The sequence below is a fragment of the Rhinolophus sinicus genome, chromosome 15 (genome assembly GCF_057876585.1).
Source record: "Rhinolophus sinicus isolate RSI-liver-muscle chromosome 15, RSI-T2T, whole genome shotgun sequence".
NCBI lineage: Eukaryota > Metazoa > Chordata > Mammalia > Chiroptera > Rhinolophidae > Rhinolophus > Rhinolophus sinicus.
The window spans coordinates 46,885,044-46,911,897 of NC_142515.1; the positions used below are offsets into that span (position 1 = coordinate 46,885,044).

At 40.5% G+C, this 26,854-nt stretch overlaps 1 protein-coding gene across 3 annotated transcripts in view; it reads left to right on the forward strand.

Annotated features, from left to right (window-relative positions):
* The first annotated feature begins 1,353 nt into the window (after positions 1-1,353).
* Positions 1,354-26,854, forward strand: part of TET1 (tet methylcytosine dioxygenase 1) — a 121,874-nt gene continuing 96,373 nt past the window's right edge. For all 3 annotated transcript variants that reach the window (XM_019731737.3, XM_019731738.3, XM_074339524.2), the window contains exons 1-2: positions 1,354-1,790; positions 8,727-10,729. In XM_019731737.3, the coding sequence (XP_019587296.3) occupies positions 8,849-10,729 (1,881 nt within the window). In that variant the 5' untranslated portion in view covers positions 1,354-1,790; positions 8,727-8,848. The remainder of the gene's footprint in view (positions 1,791-8,726; positions 10,730-26,854) is intronic.

The following is a 26,854-nucleotide window of genomic DNA, read 5'->3' on the forward strand; positions in this document are numbered from 1 at the left end:
TTGCTCACTGCTGTTTCTCCAGAGTTTAGAACAGTGCCTAGCACAAAGCTAAGACTCAACTAACATTTATGGAATGAAGAGAATGAGTGTTACCTCGGACAGGTTTCTGCATCTTTTGATTTTCCCATTTCAATACTTTTTAATCATTTCAATTAATTGACAAAAGCCAGGATATGGCTATTTCATGATAGTCTTTTTCCTTTTGTTCGTTATGAAAATCAAGTTTTGACTCAAATTCTCCCAATATTCTTTTCATCTAGGTCCAAGGAGATTGTTTCTGACAAGATATTCACAATTAAGCTTTTGGAAACATTGACTGAGAAGAGTCCATTTTTGCAGATAAGAGTTATTTCAAATGCAACAGTTCTGACTTTTTTCAACCAAGGTATTTATCTGACTGTAGCACTGAAAACACAGTACTTGCAGTCTTTAATTTCTGCTTGCAAACCTCGGATGAATGTGTATTCCTCCTGGGTAGAAGGCAAATTTTATTCAACGCTGTATGCTTGGTTCCTAGCTCAAGAATAAATTTGAATCAGTCAGTGAGAAAGTTTGAAAATTTAGGATGTTTCTCAAAAGACCAATCTGGTTATGCTTATTAAAGCAAATAGCACAAAGAATAATTATGCGTGGACTGGGAGTAGAATGGTGTGGAAGGCAATGATATGATAGAATGACTTTCTCTTCGGTTGAAGTTTGACCTGAGAGGAATAATAGTTCCATGAACAGAATTTTCCACACCAGGGTGACCCCATTAAAAATCTGGATTCCCCTGTCTGTATAATGACTGACTGCTGGAAGAAGCAAGAGCCGTCAAACATTTTAGGAGAAATTCAGATGCCCCAGTCTTAATTGGGACATCTGTACTGGCATAATGCACTGGCAATTCCTCTTAATGCTGAAAACTTACTTCTTCCCGTGCCTTAATTTCTTCATCCATAAAGTAAGACCACCGCCAAGGTACAGGGCCAAATAACTAACAAAAATGTTATGATGACCTTTGCAGACATCAAGCCCTGAGTCTTCTGGCGTCTGTCTTTGGTGTTGAGGGCAGTTTTCCATTGCTCAATCTTGTCATTTCTGACCTGGCACCCCATTAGGTATCTATAAACATTCAATTTAGAGACCCTAAAACATTTCCTTCTGAGAGCCCCTCGGAAAAAAAGATGACAAGTAAACCTTGACACCTCTCTCTGTCTCTGTCTCTCTAGTGCTTTCCTTAGACCTCCAAAAAAAAAAAAAAAAATGTTGGGAGAGAGAAGGAGGGCAAAGGGGAGGGGGAAGGGTCGAGAGGGGAGTCCAGCTCCATTTTGTGGAAATCCAGCTCGCGTTTTGCCTCTTGCTCAGCGGTGCAGGGTCCAGCGAAGGCAAAGCCCCAGCTTCACTCCCTGAGGTCTGTCCTGGGGAGACACTGCTGCTCCGGGGGGCTGACCTGGCGGGGAGTGGCAGCGCAGTCCGCTCCCGCGCCGCTTTGTGCGCGCAGCCGCTGGCCTCTCCGCTCCCGGTCTGCCCCCCGGGACGCCACCCTGCCCTGCCCCAGTCATGCAACTCTACCTGCTCCTCCACTGTGGACCTTTGGAAAGCAGCCGCTCACCCCGGGGGCTCGGGCCCTGACCGTGCCAGGAGCCCGTAGGTGTCTGCCCAGGGCCCTCCCGCTACCCTCGCACCCGCCGGGGCACTGGGCTCTGAAGTTGTGGGGATCAGTGCGAGTTGGAAAGTTTGTCCGAGGGCTGGTGCAACCTTGGAACTGGGGGAACGCGCGCTGCCCTCTGAGCTTGAGCGGGCCAGTGGTAAGTTGGGGCCGAGGGAGAGGGCAGGGACGCTGGGACCCTCGCTTGGAGGCCGGAAAGGGGTGCGAGGGACCGTGCTCTGCTCCTGCTGGATGTGGGCCGGGGCTCGGCGTCCGCGGGTCCTCTCGGGCCGCAGGGATGGGCCCGCTCCCCGCCGCGACCCCCTACCCCAGACCGCTTGGGGCGCTTTTGTTGCGGGTGGGAAACAATGCCCCCGGCCAGAGGACGCAGTCGCCTGCCCCGAGGCCCGGTTGCGGGGCAGGGTGGGGGATGCGGGCTCGGACCCCGGGCTGCGCTGGAAACCGGGCTGGGAGAGCGGAGGGCAAATGTGGCCTGGTGGGATCCCTGAACGTGCAGGCGATTGAGGCGCCTGGTGGGAGAGTCGGAGGTCGGGGTGCCTCTGTGTAAGGAGAGGGAAGAGTTAGGACAAGTTGCGGGCGGTGAGTCCCGGCTGTCCGGTTCTTAAGCGTACCCCCAGATAAGTTTGCTCCCTCCCCCATGCTGATATAGGGGATAGGTTCGTTGGGTAAGCATTCTGGCGCTTGCCTCCCTCTGCGTTTCGGGGAAGGGGCTTCAGGGACGAAACTTCAGAAGTGCAGGTAGTAGGGAGTCCGGCCGGAGCTTGACCTGGAGTTCTATGGATCGCGGAAGAAGGGAATACGGGATCGAATCAGTGTTCTGTCAAAATGGCTTTTTAAAAACTCTTAATGAGTACCACCTGGTCGCCGAACTCACTGGCGTTGCACTCTTCAGTCCCACGCCGGCGTTATCCCTAGCGGGCTCGTGGGTGGGAGGTGTGTAGAGCTGGGTGCCGGGACCAGCGGTGTGGTGAGTGAGGGGCCGGTTCCCGACGGCGGGGGTGGCATGAGTCGCCGCCACTTATCCCGTCAGGTCGGGGAAGGGACAGGGCTAGATCCCTCTCCCCTTTCTCCTCTCCCCTCTTCTTTTCTCCCCCCTCTCCTCTCATGCTCCCTCCCTTGCGTCCCTCACCCACCCTCCCCACCAATTGAGCTCTGGAAGGGTTGTGTTCGCTCCATACTTTCTGCAAAAAGAGGTCAGAAAATTGTCGGCGGGCCCCAGTAACCTTTCCACGTGAATGAGGAACCCAAACTGGGCATTTCTAACCCAGTAAAAATTAATGTATCACCAAGAGAACAGGTATTGCTTGAACTAGGAGTCTTCCGCCCCCAACTCGTCCTCCTCCCAAATTTACCATCCCGCATAGGTCACTCTCATGACTCTCTCCCTCCTCCCGGGTTTCACTCTCCGGCACAAAATGAGCTGCATAGTCCACCATAGTAATGATCAGGTTATGAAGAAGTGTTTAAAAACTGCTTAAAGACCTTGAGCGAGGAAAAGATTAGGTGCACAACCCAGTGTCCGCGGGGTGCGCGGCGCGCTGCACCGGATGGGTTGAGGGGCGGCGCTCTAGGGCAGCAACCTCAGGTCAGCCCTGAACCAAAATGTGCTCATCCTTTACCCCTCCCCCTCCCGACAATATGAAGTAAAGTGAAAATGTTGGCTTCCTTAGGCCTCAAGATGTCAAAAAGAACAGGGAAAGGGCGCGTGTTAACCAGTTGGGGCAAGAGTTATTTGGGGCATATTAGGAATTTATGACTAGTTAAATAAGGAGGGGGGCGCCGTCCAAGCAGATAGGTGAGTAAATGAGATATTTGGAGATTAGTCTGTATTATTTCCTAGAACTAAAGACTAACGGTAATATTTGGGTGTATTTCCTGATTTTATCGGTATTGGCTACACCGGTTAAAAACCAAGTCCCTTCCCTCCTCAATTAAGGGATCTTAATAAAGGTCGGTTGTCAACCTTTAACAGTGTTTAAAGTCATTTTATGATTTCAATTAAACTTCAGAATCAAGATATATGGGAGTTAGCATACAGTGACCTTTTTTCTTTGCAAAGGTTACTAGGTCAGACGTGCAACTCTGGGACCACCACTTACCGTTTTAATGAGCGTTAACTATTGCTCTCTCTCCGCTCTGGTCTACGAGAATTGAGATGGGTCGGAGGTTTGGATCACCACGGTCCCTGCCCTTTGTTCCTTGTCTCTTCCTCTTCCCATCTCCTTTATCTGGTTTGCCTCTCCCCTCCCCCACTCTCCTCTTTGCGTCTTTATCTTTTTTTCCCTGCACACTTAAATTTATCTTTTACTCCCTCCATTTTCCTACTTTTAGTCTTTAGTGTTTTGATCCCAGTTGTCTTTTTAATATTCTAGCTTCATTATACATTTCTTTGCCTTCCTCTGTCTTTTAAGCTTTTTTTTTTTTTTTTAAGACATTTTCTTCCTTCTTACGCTTTTTCCTCTTCTTCCCAATGCGTTTAATTCTTGTTTTTAGAAGGGTCATTCTATCTCCATTTTAACTTCTCCTTTCCCTTTTCTGTGGCCCTTTTTGGCCTTTTTTTTTTTCTTGCTCTGCAGGGCAGCAGGGTTGTTTTACATATGGAAGGAGCCTTTGACTAAATCTGCTAGCATTCTAGTGAGTTTTCCTGAACAGCCTTTCCGTGTGCCGAGGGCTCTCACACTTCCTGTGGTAGCAAACTATCTAGGAACTGCAGGCAACCCTCCCACCTCCTCTTCCTTTAGATGTGGAACTTAGTTGCTGGAGGAAACTAAGCCAGGTGGTGCCTTTTAAAAAGAAATGTTTTAAGTCTTATATTTCTCAGTCAAGTGCGGTATAGTAAATAGCCTTTAAATTCCGAGGAGCTGAATGGAGAGACTATGAAATCAGCATTACTTTTGCAACTAGCTCTGTGTATGCAAATACTTACCACTTTTTTGGCCACTGCTGGTAGTGGGAAGGATTGCAATATAATTTTAAATTGACATGCGGGCTCGATGGTTACATCAGTTCAGCCACTTCCTGCCCAGGGGACTTTTGCTGAAGGGGGAGGGATATAGGTGGGGGAGGACTTTTTTTAACCTGGTGCTGTCAATATTGTCCTTTACAGACAACTGATACAGTTTAGGAAGTCAGCTTTCATTTTCTAGGCAAGGTGATTACTTCAATAATTTTTTTTTTTTTTTTTTTTTTTTGTAAAGGCTCTCCTTAGGGAAAGCCTGATAACTTAGTATGCTCAAATAGTGTTGATGCAAAAATCTGATCCTATTTGTTGACCAGTTTAGTTAGGTAAGTTTAAATTATGTGTGAATAATGAACAGATCTTTATACAGGCCCTGTTTCTCATATTCAGCCTGGGGCCTGTTCTTACCACTTCTCCAGTCCTTAACCTTATATTCTCTACTTTGGGCTAGTATTGTATCTCTTCATGTTTCAAATTATGAGTTGACCTCTTATTTCTGGCCTCTAATGTTTGAATGTCATACACTCCAGTCCCAAGGACATTTTAGGAAAAAAAAATTTATTAATTGTGGATTAGGAGGTCTTGGTGCCCTCTGGTGAAAAGATTTGTTAAATAAATAAAGTTTTGCATCCTACAATTGTTGGGGTATTTTTGTTTCATTTTGTTTTCCAGAAAAACAAGAACTTAGAGGTTATGTCCATTAATTGCATATGGTTCCCCCTCATGGGCCTATTATTTATGTTTAATAACAGGGACATCATTCTCTTATTTTCTGCTTCACTCATGTTATCCTGTAGCCATCTCTGTAAGACTCTTGATTATATTCTAGGGTAGAATAAAACTGATTTTGAGAAATAATTGACATGTCAGTTTTCATCAGAAATGAAAAATGGAAGTGAAATTAGTATTCATTTGTAAATGTAGCTTTTATATGACATAAATACTCTATAATAAATCAACACACCAACAAAAAAATGGAGCATTTAATAATGTTTACAAAATGTTGAGGAAAATAAATTTGAGGAGATCCATAGGGAATAATTCTATATTTAAATATGGGCCTATTTAATAGAATGAACTACGTTATTTTTTTTTCTACAAATTGCAAAAGAAGCTTGCTGCCTCTTCTCCCACAGTTCAGCTCTAGAGATAACTTGGTTTATCACTAAAGAAGGTTACATTTCATCAGTGGAGCCAAGGGTGATAAAATTAGAATTTCGTGGCAGCCTTTATTTTGTTTCTGATTCTCTGTTTCTTTGGCTGGGTGGTACCAAGTGGTTTCTCCGCTGCAGTTGGGTTTTTCAGGGGTCATTGGCCTCTTTCAGGATCTCATAAAAAGGCTGTTACCATTTAAAGAGGCCACATCTTCCCAATCCATGTTGCTCATACCTTTTCCATTGCCTTGGCAGGCTCTTTTTCAGGAGATAAGGCTTGAATGGTAAACATTATCTTAATTACAGGTCTGAATTTCTAAAGCATTTTAATTTAAAAATAGAATATATAAGAGACAGATCGATTTATAAACTACTTTCAAAAGCGGATCCCATGACACCCTCTGGCATATCCAGATTACTTGCCTACATATATGAATTTTAATTTCCAAGGGTGATTGTGATACCTAGATTATATGCTTCTAATAATTTTTAGCAATGTAATTTTATAGACGAGATAATGCATGCTATACTGATATTGTTGAATTTCTAGAGAATGGATTGTTTTTCATTATCTGGAAAAAAAAACATCCTTATAAAAATTGCTGACTTTCTGGAGATTGTAATTGGAATTTCTTTTGTTTTCTAAAAATGGTGGTACAAAATGCAATGGTCTTTGGAAAAAATAGTTTTTCACAGCCAAAGAGCTAGTGCAAACCGTAATTTTTTTTTTTTCCCTAAGAAAAAGGGGAAAGCTTAGCTGCCAAGAACTCAAGTGAAGTAATTCTCTGGCCTGGTGTTTGTATTTAGCACAGATTTATCAAAATGTTATTTTCTGTGGTTAATGTTATCACTAATGTCTATTTTAAAAGTTCTTTTTTTTTTAAAGGAAAAAGGCTTTGACTGAATGTTGTGCTCTGGCATATCTTTTATTATAGTGTATGGCCTACAATGTTGTTAGGCGGGAAGTGAAATGAAAGAACTAGATCTTGCTTTGCAGGATATGGCAGACTGGGTTAAACTGCTTCTATAATAATGATAACTACCATTTAGCCTATTTTCTCTTATTATGACTTTTTGTATTTTGGAGTTATAAACAGCCTTTTAAAAAAAATTCCCATTTATTAAACACCTAATATATGCCACCCCTGTGCTAAGCCTTCATACATATCATCTTATTCTCATGGTAACCCAATGAGGCTGGTACTATTATACTTCCTGTTCTATTACACAGAATAAAATTGAGGTATAGAGAGACCAAGGAATTTGTCAGAATCACATGGCTAGTAATGTTTCTGAGCTGGAAACTGAACCCAATCTGCATATTCCAAAGTCTTTCTTCTAACCCTACCTTCCCTGTTCCCTCCTCTTCCCCCAACCTCATCTCACAAGGATGAAACCAGTGTCACTGGGCCCATTGATACCTCAAAACAATCTCATTTCAGATGCAGAAACCTTGACTCAGTTAAGTGGTTTGCTGAAGGACCTACCTATCACAGGTTCATACTCAATACTTTCTGATGTGACACCCTCTCTAGCCTCTAAATCAACCAGGATTACCTGGATTAGATCAGTACAGAAAAAACGAAAGCAAATTTTGAGAATGATAAAGGGCTGTCAGATTTTTACTTTGCCAAGTAATATTAAAAAAAGAAAAAAGCCTATCCCCCACCTGTTTACAAAAGAAAGGACTTTTATTACATTTTTTTAAAAGAAAGGACATTTCAATGAGACAAAACAGGAAGGCATAATTTCAGAATAAGGGAGAGTTGTTTAAAATGAATCAGTTCAACTTTATGAAAAGTTTTATACTGCCTTATTGTCTTCATTTTGCCACAGACTGTCGATCACTTGGTTGCAGACCAGTTTTAGTAACTATTCTCTTACACCATCCTTTCTTACAAATCCAACAACCTGTCAAACTGTTAGAGAATTATCACCCAGTTTGTTGTCACACTGTTAATGCTGTGATCTTTGGAGAGTCTAGTGATATATTTTGTATGATGAGTTTCATTCTTGTTCATAGCTTGGTCTTACTTTGGGTCAGGGTGGGCAATCTGAGGTGATGAAAAGGCAATTGACCATGGTTCTTGGTCAGCTTTTCATTTTCTTTTCTTGTTTATCTTGCTTGTCTATTAGCTTTGCTGTTCTAATTATCTCATTTTCTTTTTCTTTCCAATTTTTCCTTCCCTGGGCATTTACCATGAGACTTCTGGGACCCTTGGTAGAAGGGATTTTAGAATTAGCAGTCCTTGGATTAAGTTGGGTAAAAGAGCAAAGAGGCACGTCATTTCTGGGTGTGGGCAGTACCTACCACAATGCCTGCCTTATACATAGTAGGTACTCAGCAGATATCTGTTGGACCATCAAGTCTTATTTATAACCTAATCTGTTAATATTAATTCCCAAGATTTTATGATTTTTTGTGTGTGTGCATATGAAAAGCTCAAAATCTGTGGATTGTTAATTGGTGTGTGGTGTTAGTATTATTGAATCTCCAAGGAGTAGAGTTTCTTAGATTATACAATAAACCTCTTTTTCTGGCTTTACCAGCTTTGCTGTCAAACAGATGATACCTCTCTGCCTGTATGGTGATGGGCTGAGGAAAGAGATTAAGAAATAATTCTTTAAGTATCCAAGTTTGTGAGATTGAGTTTTGAGCTTTAAACTCCGTGTAACAATAGTTGTGGTTTCTAATATAAAGAAACTCCCACGTTTACCTTATTTGAAGAACTTCACCAACTTAATCAGTTGTCACAGTGATTAAAGGAACTTTATTGTGAATCCTGGATTTAAAGGATACTTGAGTGTTTTTTAAAAATATATTATGTTTTTCTTTTGCAGTAAAAGTTCTCAGTTCCCTAATTTTAATTAATAATTGCTGGTACATATTCTATTTTGAATGGGAGGTTACATAGGAAAAAGGCTCATTTCCAATGTTTTTTTTTTGTTGTTGTTATTTCAGACCGAAACCTTGTGCAAGTGAGCTGAACCATGGTGCCTCCAGATTCTCCTCAAAAGTGAGACTTTCCAAAGGACCAATGACTCTGTTCCCTGTGCCCTTTCATTTTTTCCTACTCCATAGCTATGTCTCGATCCCGCCATGCGAGGCCTTCCAGATTAGTCCAGAGGGAAGATCTAAACAAAAAGAAAAACAGTCCCTTGAAGAAGACATCCAAGCCAGCAAACAAAAATGTGGCCTCAGTCAAGACAATGAGCCCTGGAAAATTAAAGCAATTAATTCAAGAAAGAGATGTTAAGAAAAAAACAGAACCTAAACCACCTATGCCAGTCAGAAGCCTTCTGACAAGAGCTGGAGCAGCACGAATGAATTTGGAGAGTACTGAGGTTCTTTTTCAGAACCCGGAATCCTTAACTTGCAATGGGTTTACAATGGCTCTCCGAAGCACCTCTCTTAGCAGGAGACTCTCCCAACCCCCAGTGGTCATAGCCAAACCCAAGAAAGTCCCACCTCCTAAGAATTTAGAAAAGCAACACGAGTATAATTATAAGGTACTTACTAACATGGGAGTAAAGCCCTCAGAAAATGATTCTGTCTCAATGCAAGACCCCCTAATCCCTCCTGATATAGAAAATCTAATTGGCATACAAAATGCATCTTTAATTCAAGGTGAGAGCCAAAGGACAACCCAGTCTTGGTCCCAAAGGGTAGAGGATTCCAAAATAAATATTCCCACTCACAGTGGCCCTGCAGCAGACATCCTTTCTGGAACATTGGAAGGGACTCGTGGTGGTGAAGGACTATTCTCTAAAGAGACATTAAATGATATCAGTAATTCCCCTAGAATGTTTGCTCAGGACACTCTGTGTGCTCCTTTGCTCCAAAGAGCAGCCCTCAAGGTTGCCTCTGAAGGAAACACCAGCATTCAGTTAGAAGATTTGGGTTCACGAGTAGAATCACTTAAGCTATCTGATTCTTACCTCGAGCCCATTAACAGTGAACATGATCGCTGCCCCACCTCCAGCTTTAATAAGGTTATACCTGAATTGGACTTTAGGAACTATTTGTCTATTGGTGATTCAATATATCCTACCTCATTAATAAAACTCCTCTTGGCAGGCTCAGAACAGGAAACCCTTGGTGCTAAACCAGATCATCCAGAGGTACTCAAAGCTACTCCAGGTCAACATGAGGTTCCTGACACCACCCCTGTCCTTGGACAGCATTTTAGTGCTGTCCCACATAAATGGATAGTTCCTGGTGCTAACCCAGTTCACGGAGAGGTTCTGGGTGTGACCCCAGGCCCACCAGAGTTTCCTGGTGCTATTTCAGTCCAAGGAGAGGTCTTTGGTGCTATTCTAGATCAACAGGTCCTTGGTATGGGTGGTGGTACTGCCTCAGACCCACCTATCTTTCTTCCTGGTCCTCTAAACCAAATTGCTACCTGTAATGCTCTCCCAGAATGGCCTGATCCCCAGAGCACTGTTTCATATGGGCTTGAGGCCCAGGGCACTATGCAGATTTTACCTTTGGGTTCAGGTCATACTCCTCAACCATCATCAAACTCAGAGATAAGTTCCGTACCTCCAGTAATTGTTATAAGCAATATAGAAAATGAGAAGCAGGTTCATATAAGCTTTCCACCAGATAACACTCAGGGGGTCACGTTAACCCCCGAGAGAGGACCCTGCCATGATTCACAGGGCATTACTGAGCTCTCCCAGGCTGGTCCCAACAGGTCGGAAGGAGGGAGCTCTCAGATCAACACCCCAATGGTGTCTAGGCCAGTGTCACTTGCCAGCAGCTCTTCTCCTGCCTACAAAACTTTGCTGCCTACTTTGGAAAAGAAGAAGCGAAAGCGATGTGGGGTCTGTGAGCCCTGCCAGCAGAAGACCAATTGTGGTGAATGTACTTATTGCAAGAACCGAAAGAACAGCCACCAGATTTGTAAGAAGAGGAAATGTGAGGAATTGAAAAAAAAACCATCTGCCCTGGTGCGTTTGGAGGTAAGTCAGTATCTAAGGGGTTGGGAGACACCTCCTGTGAGACTAGGTGGAGTGATTGGTCCAGAGACAGTTTGCTCCGTGTTACACCATTTTCCTGGGGTGGACAGTGCCACTTTTAGTCATCGATAAGAATGTGTGGGCCTCCCTGCAGTATGTCTTGTGTAGGATACATGATCTTATTTTTTGAATTTGTCTCAGAAAACTAGAACATACCATTTTTCCGTCATATGATTTGACAGAGACATAGTGACATTGTATGAAATGTGGTTTTGCAAATATTTCCACCCTGCTTCATTTCCACTATCCTAGGTGTGTGTCTTTCATGGAAGTTACAGATCTAAAAATTAAGAGGGGAACAAATTCATTAACCACCTTTTCATCCTGAGAAACCAGAAGAATTAAACTTCTTTTGAAACAACAAACTCTGCATTCTTCATCTTGAAACTTGGCCTTGGAAGTGTAACAATAATTCAGCTTTCCTCGCAATTTTGGGCAGGTGATTTCTCTGTACTCTCCAGATCTCACAGGGTTTGGGATTAAGTGGTAATTAGAAATTGAGGCGCCAGGCGCACCTGTAATCCCAGCTACTCGGCAGGCTGAGGCACGAGGAGCGCACCGAAGCCAGGAGTTAGTGCCCACACTAACTTCACCATCAATATGGTGACTTCTCAGGAGCGCGGGACTCCCAGGTTGCAAAAGGAGGGATGAATTGGCCCAGGGCAGAAACGACCAGGTCAAAACTCTGGTGTGATCAGTAGTAGGATTGTGCCTGTGAAGAGCCACTGTACTCGGGCCTGGGCAACATCAATAGAAAGACTCCGTCTCCTTTGTCCCTCCCTGATGTAGGGAATCCTGTGTCTCCTAATACTCCCCATATCTCCTAAACAAATAATAAAAGTTGAAAAAGAAGGAAGTTGAGAATGGTTTGTAATCTCCAAAGTGATATATAAACAGTAGTTCTCATTATTACAGTTTATGAACCTAAGGTAGTAAAAGTATTGATTGACTTAGACTTTATTTGAAGGATTTTATGGAACTTGGTTAATACTCAAACGTGCCTTTCAGACCTTTAAAAAAAATCTGTCAACTTTGGTGTTTTATGATTTTTAGCTCAGTCACTTGAAGTTAATATTTATTTTGTCTCTATTATGAATACAGGTATGGTAGAATAGATGAAAAGTATTGTCAACTTAAAGTCAGTCAACCTTTGCTATTTCATTCTTGACTTAAATCATCTGTGCAAAAATGCTGATTTCCTATTTGACCTAGCCGTTGAAAGCAAAAGATCAGTCATTTAACCAAACGTATTGATGGGAATTTAAGGTGTGTTCTAAAATATTTCATTTCAAACCTTACTGCAATGAATCATCTTTTACTCCTCACTTCGCAATATTAATTGATCACAATGTTGCCAGTCACTTAATGGTTTACAAACATACTTCTAAAACACTTAGTAGCAATGTCTTTAGGAGACAGACCTCCCTGGTAAGCTCGGGTTTTGTAATGTTGCCAAGTGACATCTTGCTAAAGATACTCTGTCTCTAATAGGTATAAACAAATTTGTTCTCTTTTTTCTAACCTCCTCCTCCTCTTGCATTACATGCTTGGTACAATGGCTTATCTGTAATCTACATGGTCACCCAAAATGGAAAATTCAGTCATCTTTGGTACCTTCCTCTCCATCTTCTAGATTATCTTGTTCTACAAGATCTGAGCAGCTCTACCTCTTCATTTTCTTGGCCACTGCTATAGTTGAGGCCTGTCTCTCTCTCTCTCTCTCTCTCTCTCTCTCTCTCTCTCTCAAGATTTTATTGGGGAAGGGGAACAGGACTTTATTGGGGAACAGTGTATTTCCAGGACTTTTTATTGGGGAACAGTCGTGTGTTTTTTCCCCAGGACTCATCAGCTCTATCCAAGTCAAGTTGTCCTTTCAATCTTAGTTGTGGAGAGCGCAGCTCAGCTCCAGGTCCAGTTGCTGTTGTTAGTTGCAGGGGGCGCAGCAGAAATCAAACTGGCAATCTTGTGGTTGAGAGGACATGCTCCAACCAGTGGAGCCACCCGTCTGCCCAAGGCCTTTCTCTTTTTTTTTTTTTTTTTAAGATTTTTTATTGGGGAAGGGGAACAGGACTTTATTGGGAACAGTGTGTACTTCCAGGACTTTTTTTTTTTCTCCCCAAGTCAAGTTGTTGTCCTTCCAGTCTTAGTTGTGGAGGGCGTAGCCCAGCTCCAGGTCCAGTTGCTGTTGCTAGTTGTACAGGACTCAAGGAGTTGAACCGGCAGCCCACCGGCCCACGTGGGAATCGAACCGGCAGCCTTCGGAGTTAGGAGCACGGAGCTCCAACCGCCTGAGCCACCGGGCCAGCCCAAGGCCTTTATCTCTTATTGGGACTATTTCGTATTCTCTTTATTATCAGCAGGCATTGATTGCACTTATACTTTGGGCTGGGCTGTACACTAAGGAGATAGAGTTGTGAGCAGACCAGCTAGCAGCAAAGTCAGGATGGTGAACAAGCTCTCCTTAGTGCAGTTCAAGTTTTCTTTTCTGAAGCGCTGATTCTCCTTCTTAAATACATTCAGTGCTTTCTGTATATGTGCTATATTTCATTAAAAAACAAAAGAAAATAGAGCAAAATTTTCATTGTCTTCCAATTTTAGCTGAAGCCTCGATTCATTAGCAGGAAACACAAGACTTTCAAAATCTTGGCCCAACTGACCTCACCTGTCTTATTTGCTGTCACTTCTCACATTGTACTTCAAGTTTCAGCAGTACCTGGCTACTTATGTTTTCCCAAGCTCCCCATGCATCTTCCCACCTCAGTGTCAATGCTCTGGTAATTCTTCCTTTCCCTATCTGACAAGACTCCACCAATTCACTCACCCCTCTCTGTGCCACAACCATACATATATGGTTTCATACCAGGGCACTTGGTTTCATACCAGGGCACTTGGTTTTGCTAGTGCCTGTCTAGGCTGGTACAGTGAGAAGTACTCAATATAATACTTGTTAAATGAAAAGAAAATATCTTTGTAACTCAAATAATAAAGTTTATAAAGTTAGATGTTGGTGTGTGGTTTATATATGTAAGCTTGCTCTGGCAAGCAAATGTAGCCATTGTTGTCAAGTTCTGTCAATGTGGGGAAAATACTATTTGTTAATGGATGAGTGTGCTTGCCTGTTGCTCATAATCTCCCAAGCACCACATACTTTAATAATAATAAAAAGCAAACAAATAAACCTTTCATTTTGACTTAGTTCAGATTTATAGAAAAGTTACAAGAGTAGTATAGAGAATTTGGTATACCTTTCAGGTAAATGATAACATTTTAACATACTAATTTATCTCTATATCTCCCCTTCTCCGTCTCAGCTCTGTATTTGCTTCTGAACCAATTGAGAGTAAGCCACAGATATATTCCTTTATCCCTACGTATTAGTGTATTTCCTAAAAACAAGGATAGTCTTTTTTTTTTTTTTTTTTTTTAAGATTTTACTGGGGAAGAGGAACAGGACTTTATTGGGAAACAGTGTGTACTTCCAGGCCTTTTTTCCAAGTCAAGTTGTTGTCCTTTCAATCTTAGTTGTGGAGGGTGCCGTTCAGCTTCAAGTTGTCCTTTCAGTCTTAGTTGTGGAGGGCGCAGCTCAGCTCCAGGTCCAGTTGCCGTTTTCTAGTTGCAGGGGGCACAGCCCACCATCCCTTGCAGGAGTTGAACCGGCAACCTTGTGGTTGAGAGCCCACTGGCCCATGTGGGAATCGAACTGGCAGCCTTCAGAGTTAGGAGCATGGAGCTCTAACCGCCTGAGCCACCGGGCCAGCCCACAAGGATAATTTCTTATCAAAATTAGGAAATTAACATTGAACCATTATTATTATCTAACCCACAAACTATTCATATTTCACCAATAAGAAAATGTCTTGAGCTTTCTCCTCAGGCAAACACTATCTTTCTGTCACTATAGATAAGTTTGCATTTTCTGGTTTGGTATAAGTGGAAACACACATTGTACTTTTTTTTTTCTTTTGGTCTAGAACAGTTCCTCTCTCTCTCTCCCTTTTTTTTTTAATTTATTGGGGTGACAATTGTTAGTAAAATTACATAAATTTCAGGTGTATAATTCTGTATTACATCATCTATCTCTTTTTTTTTTTAATCTTTTATGACATTTGCTACTTTTGCTAAGAGCAGATCACTTATTTTGCCCCTCAAACATTCATTGCCTAGTTTTAGCATTCATTGGTGATTTTTGCCTGATGGTTGCCAAATGGTGATTCTCTCTATTTCCATCATTTCTTCTAAATATATTAGCCTTAAACTTTATTTTTTAAAATATTTTTATTAAAATATACCCAACATACAATATTATATTAGGTACAGGTGTACATCATAGTTATTCATCAGTACCCACCTGGCATTATACATAGTTATTACTGTATTATTGAGGGTATTCTCTATGCTAAAGAAGTGATCACCATAAGTCCAGCAACTATTTGACACTGTACCACGCTGTCACAATATTATTCACTATATTCCCTATACTGTATATTATATCCCCAAGACTTGCTTTTTTTTTTTTTTTTTTTTTTTTTTTTTTTTTTTATTGGGTAAGGGGAACAGGACTTTATTGGGGAACAATGGTCAAATTGTTGTCCTTTCAATCTTAGTTGTGGAGGGTTCTGTTCAGCTTCAAGTTGTTGTTCTTTCAGTCTTTTTTTTTTGTGGAGGGCGCAGCTCAGCTCCAGGTCCAGTTGCCGTTGCTAGTTGCAGGGGGCACAGCCCACCATCCCTTGCGGGAGTCGAACCGGCAACCTTGTGGTTGAGAGGACGCACTCCAACCAACTGAGCCATCCGGGAGCTCAGCGGCAGCTCAGCTCAAGGTGCCGTGTTCAATTTTAGTTGCAGGGGGCGCTGCCCACCATCCCTTGCGGGACTCGAGGAATTGAACTGGCAACCTTGTGGTTGAGAGCCCATGCTCCAACCAACAACTGAGCCATCCGGGAGGCAGCTCAGCTCAAGGTGCCGTGTTCAATCTTAGTTGCAGGGGGCAGAGCCCACCATCCCTTGCGGGACTCGAGGAATTGAACTGGCAACCTTGTGGTTGAGAGCCCACTGGCCCATGCGGGAATCGAACCGGCAGCCTTCGGAGTTAGGAGCATGGAGCTCTAACCGCCTGAGCCACCGGGCCGGCCCCAAGACTTGCTTTTTGTTTGTTTGTTTTAAAAAGATTTTATTGGGGAAGGGGAACAGGACTTTATTGGGGAACAGCATGTATTTCCAGGACTTTTTTCTATTTTTTTTTTTTTTTTTTTTTTGAGGGGGAAACACTGGTGTGTTTTTCCCATGACTCATCAGCTCCATCCAAGTCAAGTTGTTATCCTTTCAGTTTTAGTTGTGGAGGGTGCAGCTCAGCTCCAGGTCCAGTCGCAGTTGTTAGTTGCAGGGGGCACAGCCCACCATCCCTTGCGGGACTCAAACCAGCAGACCTGTGGTTGGGAGCCTGTGCTCCAACCAACTGAGCCAACCAGGAGCTCAGCGGCAGCTCATTGACTTCATTCTATTTGCAGAGGGCGCAGCTCACTGGCCCATGTGGGGATCGAACTGGCAGGCCTGTTGCCCAGAGCTTGCACTCTAACCAGCTGAGCCACCTGACCACCCCAACTTATTTGTTTTATACGTGGAAATTTGGACTTCTTATTCCCCTTTATCACCCCTCTTTTTAATTTTTCAATTACAGTTGACATTCAATATTATTTTATATTAATTTTAGGTGTAGAGTACAGTGGTTAGACATTTATATAATTTATGAAGTGATCCCCCTGACTAGTACCCGCCTGGCACCACTATACATAGTTATTGCCATATTATTGACTACATTTGCTATGCTTTACTTTATATCCCCATGACTATTTTTTTCCCCATGACTATTTTATAATTACGAATTTGTATTTCTTAATCCCTTCATCTTTTTCACCCTGCCCCCAATGCCCTCCGATTTATCACCCTGATAGATCTAGTACCCATCTGACACCATCCATAGTTATTACAATATTATTGACTATATTCCGTATACTATACCCTACATCCCCATAACTACTGTGTAACAACCAATTTGTACTTCTTAATCCCTTCCCCTTTTTCACTCACCTCCAATCCCTCTCCCATCTGGCAACCATCAAAATGTTCTTCATGAGTTTGTTTCTGTTTCATTTGTTTATTTTGTTCTTTAAATTCCACTTACAAGTGAAATCATATGACATTTGTCTTTCACTGACTGATTTACTACATAAGCACAATACCTCTATGTCTATCCATGTAGTTGCAGATGGCAAGATTTCATTTTTTGTGGCTGAGTAATTTTCCATTATATATAGGTGGCACCTCATTATCCACTCATCCATTCAGGGACACCAGGTTCCCTTCATATCTTGGCTATTGTAAACAATGCTGCAATGAACTTATGGATGCACAGGTCCCTTCAAAGTAGCATTTTGGTTTTTTTCAGCTAAATACCAAGTAGTGGGATTACTAGATTCTTTATCTCTTGTTATAGTCTTTGTTTTAAAGTCTATTTTGTCTGGTATAAGTATTCCCTTGCGGGAGTCGAACCAGCAACGTTGTGGTTGAGAGTATGTGCTCCAATCAACTGAGCCATCTGGGAGCTCAGCGGCAGCTCAGCTCAAGGTGCTGTGTTCAATTTTAGTTGCAGGGGGCGGAGCCCATCATCCCTTGCGGGAGTCGAGGAATCGAACTGGCAACCTTGTGGTTGAGAGCCCACTAGCCCGTATGGTAATCGAACCGGCAGCCTTTGGAGTTAGGAGCATGGAGCTCTAACCGCCTGAGCCACCAGGCCGGCCCCCAGCCCCCTGTCTTTTGATTGGAGCATTTAATCCACTTACATTAAATGTAATTATTGATAGGCATGTAGTTATTGCCATTTTATTACTCATATTATTTATTTATTTTTTATTTTTTTCATCTTAAAGAAGTCTAAGATTCCTTGTAGTACTGGTTTGGTGGTGATGAATTCCTTTAGCTTTTTCTTGTCTGGGAAGCCTTTATCTGTTTCGATTCTAAATGATAGCTTAGTTAGGTAGAGTAATCTTAGTTGCAGGTCCTTGCTTTTCATCAGTTTGAATATTTCCTGTCAGTCCCTTCTGGCCTTCAGAGTTTCTTTTGAGAAATCAGCTGATAGTCTTATGGGAACTCACTTGTAGGTAACTAACTGCTTTCCTTTTGCTGCTTTTAAGATTCTCTCTTTGTCTTTAACCTTTGGCATTTTAATTATGATGTGTCTTGGTGTGGGCTTCTTTGGGTTTATCTTGTTTGGGACTTTCTGTGCTTTTTGGGCTTGTATATCTATTTCCATCACTAGGTTAGGGAAGTCTTTCATCATTTCTTCAAATAGGTTTTCAATTCCTTGTGCTTTCTCTCCTTCTGATACCCCTATAATGGGAATGTTGGTACACTTGATGTCCCAGGGCCTGCTTAAACTCTCCTCATTTTTTTGGATTCTTTTTTCTTTTTACTGTTCTTGGGTGTTTTGTGCTACCTTATCTTCTAAATTGATGACTTGATCCTCTGCTGTATCTAATCTACTTTTGATTTCCTGGAATATATTTTTCATTTCTGTTGTTAAATTTTTTATTTCTGACTGGTTCTTTTTTATGTTTTCTATCTCCATTTTCATATTTCCTATCTCTTTGTTGAAGTTCTCCTTGAGATCATTGAGCATTCTTATAACCAGTGTTTGGAACTCTGTGTCTGGTAGATTGCTTGCCTCCATTTTTTTGGAAATTATTATTATTAAAGTTCTTTTTCTGGAGCTTTGTTCTGTTCTTTTATTTGGGACATGTTTCTTTGTCTCCCCATTTTGGCTACTTCCCTGTCTTTGTTTTATGTATTAGGTAGTGCTGCTATGTCTTAGCAGAGTGGCCACATGTAGGTGTGCTATGGGGGTCAGTGGTGCAGTTTCCTGGTCACCTGAGCCATGCAGCCCAGGCATATCCCTTGTGTGGGTTGTGTGTGTCCTACTTTTGTAGTTGAGCCTTGGTTGCTGTTTGCACATCAATAGTAGGGATTGACCCTGGGGCTCATTGGTTGTGAGGACTGTTCCTGAATGCAGTGGAAGAGTTGTGGTCCAGGAGTTGACCCTACAGAGCAGGATCTGCCTCAGCAGAGTTCTCATACCTGCCTAATCTGCCCCTTGTCCTTGGAGGCAGCTGGGTGATGCTCCAGCTTATTTCAAAGATGGGTACGACAGCCTCAGGACCACCTGGGAGGGCAAACAGTGCAATTTAAGTTCAGCCCCAGTTGGTGCTCCACTCAGGGCCAGCTCACAGGAGCCACAAAGCAATCGTCAGATGGCCTTTGCTTGTGCCTTGCTTTGAAGTGATTCAAGAGATCAAATCCTGAACCAAGGCTTGCTGCCACTAATGCTAGGCTTAGGGATGCTCATCCGGAGGTATTGAAGACGCTCAAGCCAGATGCTGCTTGTCTGGGTTCCTTTGACCTTTGAGAGACCCAACAGAAGTCTGCAGCATGAACCAAGGCAGGTAGTTTGTATGAAAAAGCCACTGGAATCAGCTTGGGTGTGCCTGAATGTTGGGTGGGGCCACATCTCAGAATCACCAGGGCATGGTGAACCATTGGTGTCAGCCAGCTTGATGAAGACTCAGATATGGCGGCCGCCTGCATCAGCACACAGGGAAGGAGGAGGGCTCAACAAAGAAACAATGGCTTCTTCCCACTTCTCTGTCTAGGAGAAAGCTGCCCCTCCAGCCCTTTTTCTGAAGCCAGAAAACTCAGTTCACTCCCACCATGCCCCACTTCCCCTATGTCCCTATAACCTCTTCAGCTGCTGACCCAGCACTGGAACTCAGAGCCAGTGATTCTGGGGGTAAGTTGGTGCTCTGTCCCTTGAAGGAAAGTGCCTGGGAGTGCAGCTGTCCTCTGTCTCACACAACAACATTCTCCACTTGTTTTCACAATCAGGAATTATGGGGACTTCTCTCCCTGGCACTGGAACCCTGGGCTGGGGAGCCTGACGTGGTGCTGGGACCCCTTGCTCCTTCCTGGGATACCTCCGCGGCCAATTTTCAATAGTCACACGTGGATGTGGCACCAGCCTGTTCTGCATTTCTGCCCCTCCTACCATGCTCAAGGTTGTTTCTTCTGTATGTCTTTAATTATAGAGCTTTGGTTCAGCTAGATTTCAGGAGATTCTCAGTGATTTTTTTTTGTAGTTGAGTTTTAAATTTTTTTTTGTTTTTAGTTGAGTTTTAATTTTTTATGTGGTTCTGAGACTGGCATTTACCTCCTCCATGTTGACTGGAACTCAGCCTTAAACTTCAAGGAAGAGCTTTTTGTTTTTACTTACCTATTTTATTTATTTCAGTGTGAACTTGTAGGTTTTTATTATATTTAATAGGTTATAATCTTTTATTATCTTTGTTTATTTTGATGCTCAAATTGTCCCAAATTTGGCCAGGGAGCTCTTTCAGCTATTCTTTGAGTAAATCTTTATTTTTTGGTATAAGTGTTCTAGGCTTTTCTACTTTCTGTTCTGCCCCAGATTTGAAGTCAGCTTTTTATGCAAGAAAACTTGGTTCCTTTTAGTGGAGAATGATACTTAGAAACCAGGATCTTGATAGATGTGATCATGGTTACTGCGTCAGTGCTGTGTTCCAAAGTTATTTAAATTAGTTCTTTTCCTTTTTCTGATCTCTCTGACTCAGTCTCTGTCATTCTCAGGTACACCCATCCTCACGCTTCAATGTGGTTATGTTCTTCATTTCAAATATAGTTTTGATTACTTTATTTCTATTTATTTTCTATTTCAGAGTTCCTCTATACTTGATGATATTCATATTTTCTCTCTCTCTTACTTTCCCCTGCCCCAAAAGATTGCCTTTATCACTGACTAAGCTGATTCTGGAGAATGTATTTTGTTGTCCTTTTACTGAACTCTGACAGTAAATAGACCTACCCATACAACATTGCATGGAGAGGCAGAGGAGAACACAGGCCATCTGAGAGAAGAGCATTCCGAGAGAAAAAGGAGCAGTTGTTTTATACATTTTTTTTTTATTAATGTTATGTTTATGAGATTCATCCATAATGTTGCTTATAGTTACAGATATTTCTTGTCATTGCATTATAGTATTCCATTATACATATAGATCACAATACATTTATTTATCCTGTTAATGAATAGTAGTGCTACTATTAACATGATCATAGATGTCTTTGGTGAATATTGTGTGCATTCTGTTGAGTATATTCCCAGGAGTGGAATTGCTGGGTCATGGAATATGCATATGTTTAGCTTCCATAGGTATTAGGTTGTTGCAAAAGTAATTGCAGTTTAAAAGGTTAAAAATAATTACAAAAACCACAATTACTTTTGCACCAACCTAATATTACCAAACAGCTGTGGTTGTTCTTTAAGACTGTGATCAGAGGTGTTTGAGAGTTCCTCTTCCTCCACATCCTTGCCAACTCTTGTTATTTTCTGTTGTGTTTTATTTTGATAATTTTGTTGGGTGTGTAGTAACATCACTGCATTGCATTTCCTTGATTTCTAATGAAATTAAGCTATTTTTCGTATATGTTTGTTATCCATTGTGGTATCATGTTTGAAGTGCGTAGGTCTTTTGTCCATTTTTAAATTGGTTCTTCTGCCTTTTCATTTTTGATTTATGAGTTCATTATGTTTTTCATTGTTTTTTAGAATTGTTGTAACAACAATCTTACCAAATAGTGCTTATTTATTTATTTATTTATTTATTTATTTTAAGGAGGGCGCTGCTTACACTGGCCCATGTGGGGATTGAACTGGCAACCTTGGTGTTCTTAGCACCACCCTCTAACCAACTGAGCTAACTGGCCATCCCAAAGTTCATTATGTTTTATTGATATAAATCTTTTGTTGAATATATCATTATAGATATTTTTACCTATTCTGTGACTTAACTTTTCACTCAATTATGCTTTTTTGATGAACAGAAATTCTTTAATGTAGTCCAATTTACTGGTCCTCTCCTTTATGATCTCTTTTTATGTCCTGTTTAAGAAAAGTTGGACTGTTTTTTGCCAATTCCAAGGTCATGAAAATGTTCTCTTTCTTCTTAAAAAATTACTTTTTAAAAGCTTTCACATTTAGATATACAATATATCTGGAATTTACATTTTTTTTTTTTAAAAGATTTTATTGGGGAAGGGGAACAGGATTTTTTTTATTGGGGAACAGTGTGCACTTCCAGGACTTTTCTCCAGGTCAACTTGTTGTTCTTTCAGTCTTAGTTGTGGAGGGCGCAGCTCAGCTCCAGGTCCAGTTGCCATTTCTAGTTGCAGGGGGCACAACCCACCATCCCTTGCGGGAGTCGAACCGGCAACCTTGTGGTTGAGAGCCCACTGGCCCATGTGGGAATCCAACCGGCAGCCTTCGGAGTTAGGAGCATGGAGCTCTAACCGCCTGAGCCACCGGGCCGGCCCCGAATTTACTTTTATTTATGGTGTGAAATAGGAGTCAAGATTCATTCTTTTTCATGTGCACCATTACTACAATCACCATTCTTTCCTCAGTACTATAATGTCAACTTTATCATAAATCAGGTGATTGATTAATTCTGGCTCTGTTACCAGATTGTGCTTCATTGGCCTTTTTGTCTGTCCTTGTGTCTAAACTGTCTACTCGGCTTTATAACTGGTCTTGCTAACTGGTAGTTAGCAAGTTCTTCTTTGTTCTTCAATATTGATTTGGATTATTATTATTATTATCAGTATTATTATTATTACTGTTATTGTTCTTTGCATTTTCATTAAAAATTTTGAAACAGCTTATAAATTTCCACCAAAACACTGCTCAGATTTTTATTGTGATTATATTGAATCTAAACGTAATTTGGAGAGACTGACTTTTTAAAATAGATTTTATTGGGGAGTATTGGGGAACAGTATGTTTCTCCAGGGCCTATCAGCTCCAAGTTGTTGTCTTTCAATCTTCTTGTTGAGGGCTCAGCTCAGCTCCAAGTCCAGTTGCCAGTTTTCAATCTTTAGTTGCAGGGGACACAGTCCACCATCCCATGCAGGAATCGAACTGGCAACCCTGTTGCTAAGAGCTTGCGCTCTAACCAACTGAGCCATCCAGCCACCCTTCTGGAAGCTGAGTGGCAGCTCATTGTCTTCAATCTATTTGTGGAGGGTGCAGCTCACTGGCCCATGTGTGAATTGATCGGGCCACCCTGTTGTTCAGAGCTCACGCTCTAACCAACTGAGCCATCGGGCTGCCCCGAGACTGACATTTTTATAATATTTAATCTACAAGTTCATGACCATGGTGTGTGTGTGTGTGTGTATGTGTGTGTGTGTGTGTGTGTGTGTGCAATTTTTAAAAATTAATTGATTACTTATTTTAAATTGAAGTATAGTTGATATACAAATTATGGTATATTTTTATTTATGTAACATTTCTTTCAATGATGTGTTGCAGTTTTCAATATGGAATCATTTCATTAATTTTATTCTTATGTATTTGATTTTTTTCTCTTTTGATAGATGTCAAATTTTTTTTGTTGTTATGTATTTGATGCTATTATCAGTCATTAAGGCCATTTACTTTGATACCTAAAAATATTGGTATTTGATCCTCACATTAGAATTATTTTACTTACTGAGAGTTGGAGTGAGAAAAAGAAAATAAATTTGTAGTTCTAAAAATGTTAATGTTTCGTAGTTTTTTGTTAGTGCTTATCTGAAACAGAACTCTTAGAATTTTTTTTTTCTCTAAAATATATTTAGCCCCTGAAGGCATATGCCGTTTCTCAAAATGTTAACTATTAATCTCTGGGAGAAGTATTATAAAAAACAATTTTTGACTTACTTATTTTGGTCATAGATTACATTTTTGTCTCTGATGATAAAATAGAATTTCTTTTAATTGTACAATAGGGTGATTAGATAGTCTTCCCAGAGATATTTTTGGCCAAGAGATAAAATGTTATTTTTCTGCCAAGCCTAGTTCAGTGTTCTCCATGTTCAGAAATACAGATAATTAAAACCATTAACATTATAACTCATAGTCATCTAGGAATTTGCTCTTGGCTATATATTCCTCATGTGTATTTGTAACTTAGCATTTTGAGACATATGCATTACCCTAGTTATTGAATAGTGATAGAAGTAAAAAGTGGGGGTGGGAGTTTTTTAGAAACAGAGAGTAGATGTTTTGGTCAGGTTACACGTTCAAAAATAATTTTTAGTGTATATAATACCAAAAGGAACCAAAATACAGTTGTTTGTAGATATGCTTCTGAGGGTTGGGTATTGCATTATGATGTTTTGGTATATTATACATTTAATCATTAATTGAATGACTAAATGAGCAATTTATGAATTGGTTGCCTAAGTGAAATAATCTCTTATATTTTACTCTAGTTGATGTTGATTTCCCCCCCCCCCAAAATATTACAGGGTTATTATTATATGTTTGGTTAGATTAAGTATTACTGTACTAGGTAACACTGTAAAGTGTTCTGTTTATTATTGTGCTATCCTCTTAGCTAATGCAAATTCCACCTGGAAAACAGTAATACCTACTTAGGTTGTACTTGGAAAGCCAAAAGTTAAATCATATACGGTACAAATTGAACCATCAACGGTTCACTATCTTAGGAATAGTGTGATAGCAGTCTAGTTCCAGGTGTGATTTCATAATTGGTTGACATTCTTGTTTTATTTTATCCATTTTAGTGGGAGTGGGGATGGGACTGGCCTCTCCTGGCCACTGCTTTTCTTCGTGTTTTCAAACAGCTGGATCTCATTTTGGCATATGTTGTATATGGCATATGGAACAAATTTTTGCTACCAACTCCTTCAATTGAGGGCAGATGTTATATGTCCTTAAATATGCCTTTAAGGAATCTCTTTGGATCACTACTGAGACTTCAGTAGCATACCTAACCACAGAGCTGACCATAGGAAAGAAAAGCCTTTGGGGTCTAGGATACTGGCATGTGTAAATCCCAAGTATGTCATCAAAACCATGCTGATCTTGATTGATTCTGACCTGCAGGTATTAATTTCTAGAATCTTGTCACTATGGTTCAAATCTTACCTTGCCATTTTGTGTATATCATCTTATCCAGGAAATAAATGTGGGAAACTGTCTAACACCTTTATCTAGTGTCAGCATAACCCAAGGTATACTATCCTACGATAGTGAGCACCGCATTATGGTACATGTTTTTTATTTTGCTATGGAGCGTGACTCCACATCTTTTTGTTCTTCCACCTCTTGGTTTTTCATTCCCTAGTAGTATTTCAGGAGTTGATAGTTTCAAAGCTGTAACAGTCATTCTCCAACACACAATGCAGTATATGGATGATGTATTATAATACTGCACATTGAAACCTATATAATTTTACTAACCAATGTCACCCCAATAAATTTAATAAAAATGAAGAAAGAAAAAAAGTCATTCTCCTTATAAAGTAGCCAGACTTAGTGGCACTATAATGTAGCACAACTGTTACCAGGAAGGAGAGATGGGATCTTACCTTTTTGCATTATTATCACGCTAAAATAAGATACAACTAGAAATAAATCAAAGCAATGTAAGCAATTTGGGTCACCTTGATAATGATACTCAAGTCCTGAGTATCCAGAAAGCGTGGCTAATGATCATCAGCTCTTCACATCTGTTATGAAAGCAACAAAAGAGAAATCTTGCTCTTTTCTGATTCCGTTATGTCCCATTAATACTGAGTCACTGTTTTTAAAAGAAGGGCATGGTGTTCTCCTGCAGAGAGCAGTAATTAGGAGTGAGCTGTTTAAATTGTAAGATTGTCCATTTTTCGCATACCAATATCCCTTTTTAAAAAGTACACCATAAACCATTTATTGTATTCCATATGTACTTCACATATCATCTTAGCAGCTACTACTCCAAAACATTTTGGGGTTTATTCTGTACATGTCATTTTCAAATACCAAAAATATTAGGATCATGCGATCTCTGTAACAGAAATTCAAATAGAAGACTTGAGAGAACAGTTTTTAGGAAGATACAGAACACTTTTAAAATGTGTTAAAAAGCTGATGCCTGTGTTTAAAATTACCGCCGTATGCAGTTGTGATTCAGTTATACCAAGATGCAAAGTTTTAACCACTCAAAATTCTAAGGGGTAAAGAGCATGAAAAGCTCAAAATCATGTATTTTTCTAATTGTAAATGGAATTTAGAAAAACAATTCTAGAAGGATACCTGCCAAACCAAACTGTTGAAGTGTTTACCTCTGAGGATTAAATTTTTTGGATGGAGGAGGGGTGTATTAGAAAGTACGTGACTTTAATTTTTTGCTTAAATATTCGTCTGTGATTTGAATTTTTACATAATGAGCTTGTGTTACTTTAAAAAGTAATAAAACATGCTAAATCAAAGTAATTTGCATTTATAAAGTTTAGAAGCAGGAAAAAAAATCCTACCTACCTAGAGGCAAGCTCCATGAATATATTGGCATATTTGCTCCCGGTATTTTTTCTGCATTAAAAAAATAAGTCAAAGTCAAATGGGTACATTTTGTCCTTTTTTCACTCAGTATGTCATCAGCATTTCCCCTTGTGATTAAAAATGTGTTAACATTTAAAAAAAAATGTGCATTCCTCTAGGGAAAATAGACATAATCTACTAAATTATTTTTTTGTTTCTGGATGCTTCAGTTTCTTAAAATTTTTCACATTGTAGTAAACTTTTTTTGTATAAATTTTGTTTCCCATTTCAGATTGTTTCCTTGACATTGGAATCAATAGTCTTTTATTTCAAGCTAAAAATGTTAACCAAAATATTTAGTATTTTGCTAATGAGTTATTGCTTAATGATTTCTAAATCTTTACTTTGGGAACCTAAAGTTTGTAGTACAGATACAATTTTTTGGAAACTCAAGTCCGTTTTCTTCTTCCCAAATCAGAAAAGTTTCTATTACATTCTTTTTGGTAAACACATCTTAATACCCTCTCAAAGATGGTGACTGAGCTGGCATTTCAGCATATTTCCTAACTAATGATTGGATACTAGCCAGCTCAGATTAGGTACTTGGTGTATTTTTAGCTACTGTGGAAAAAAACAGAATT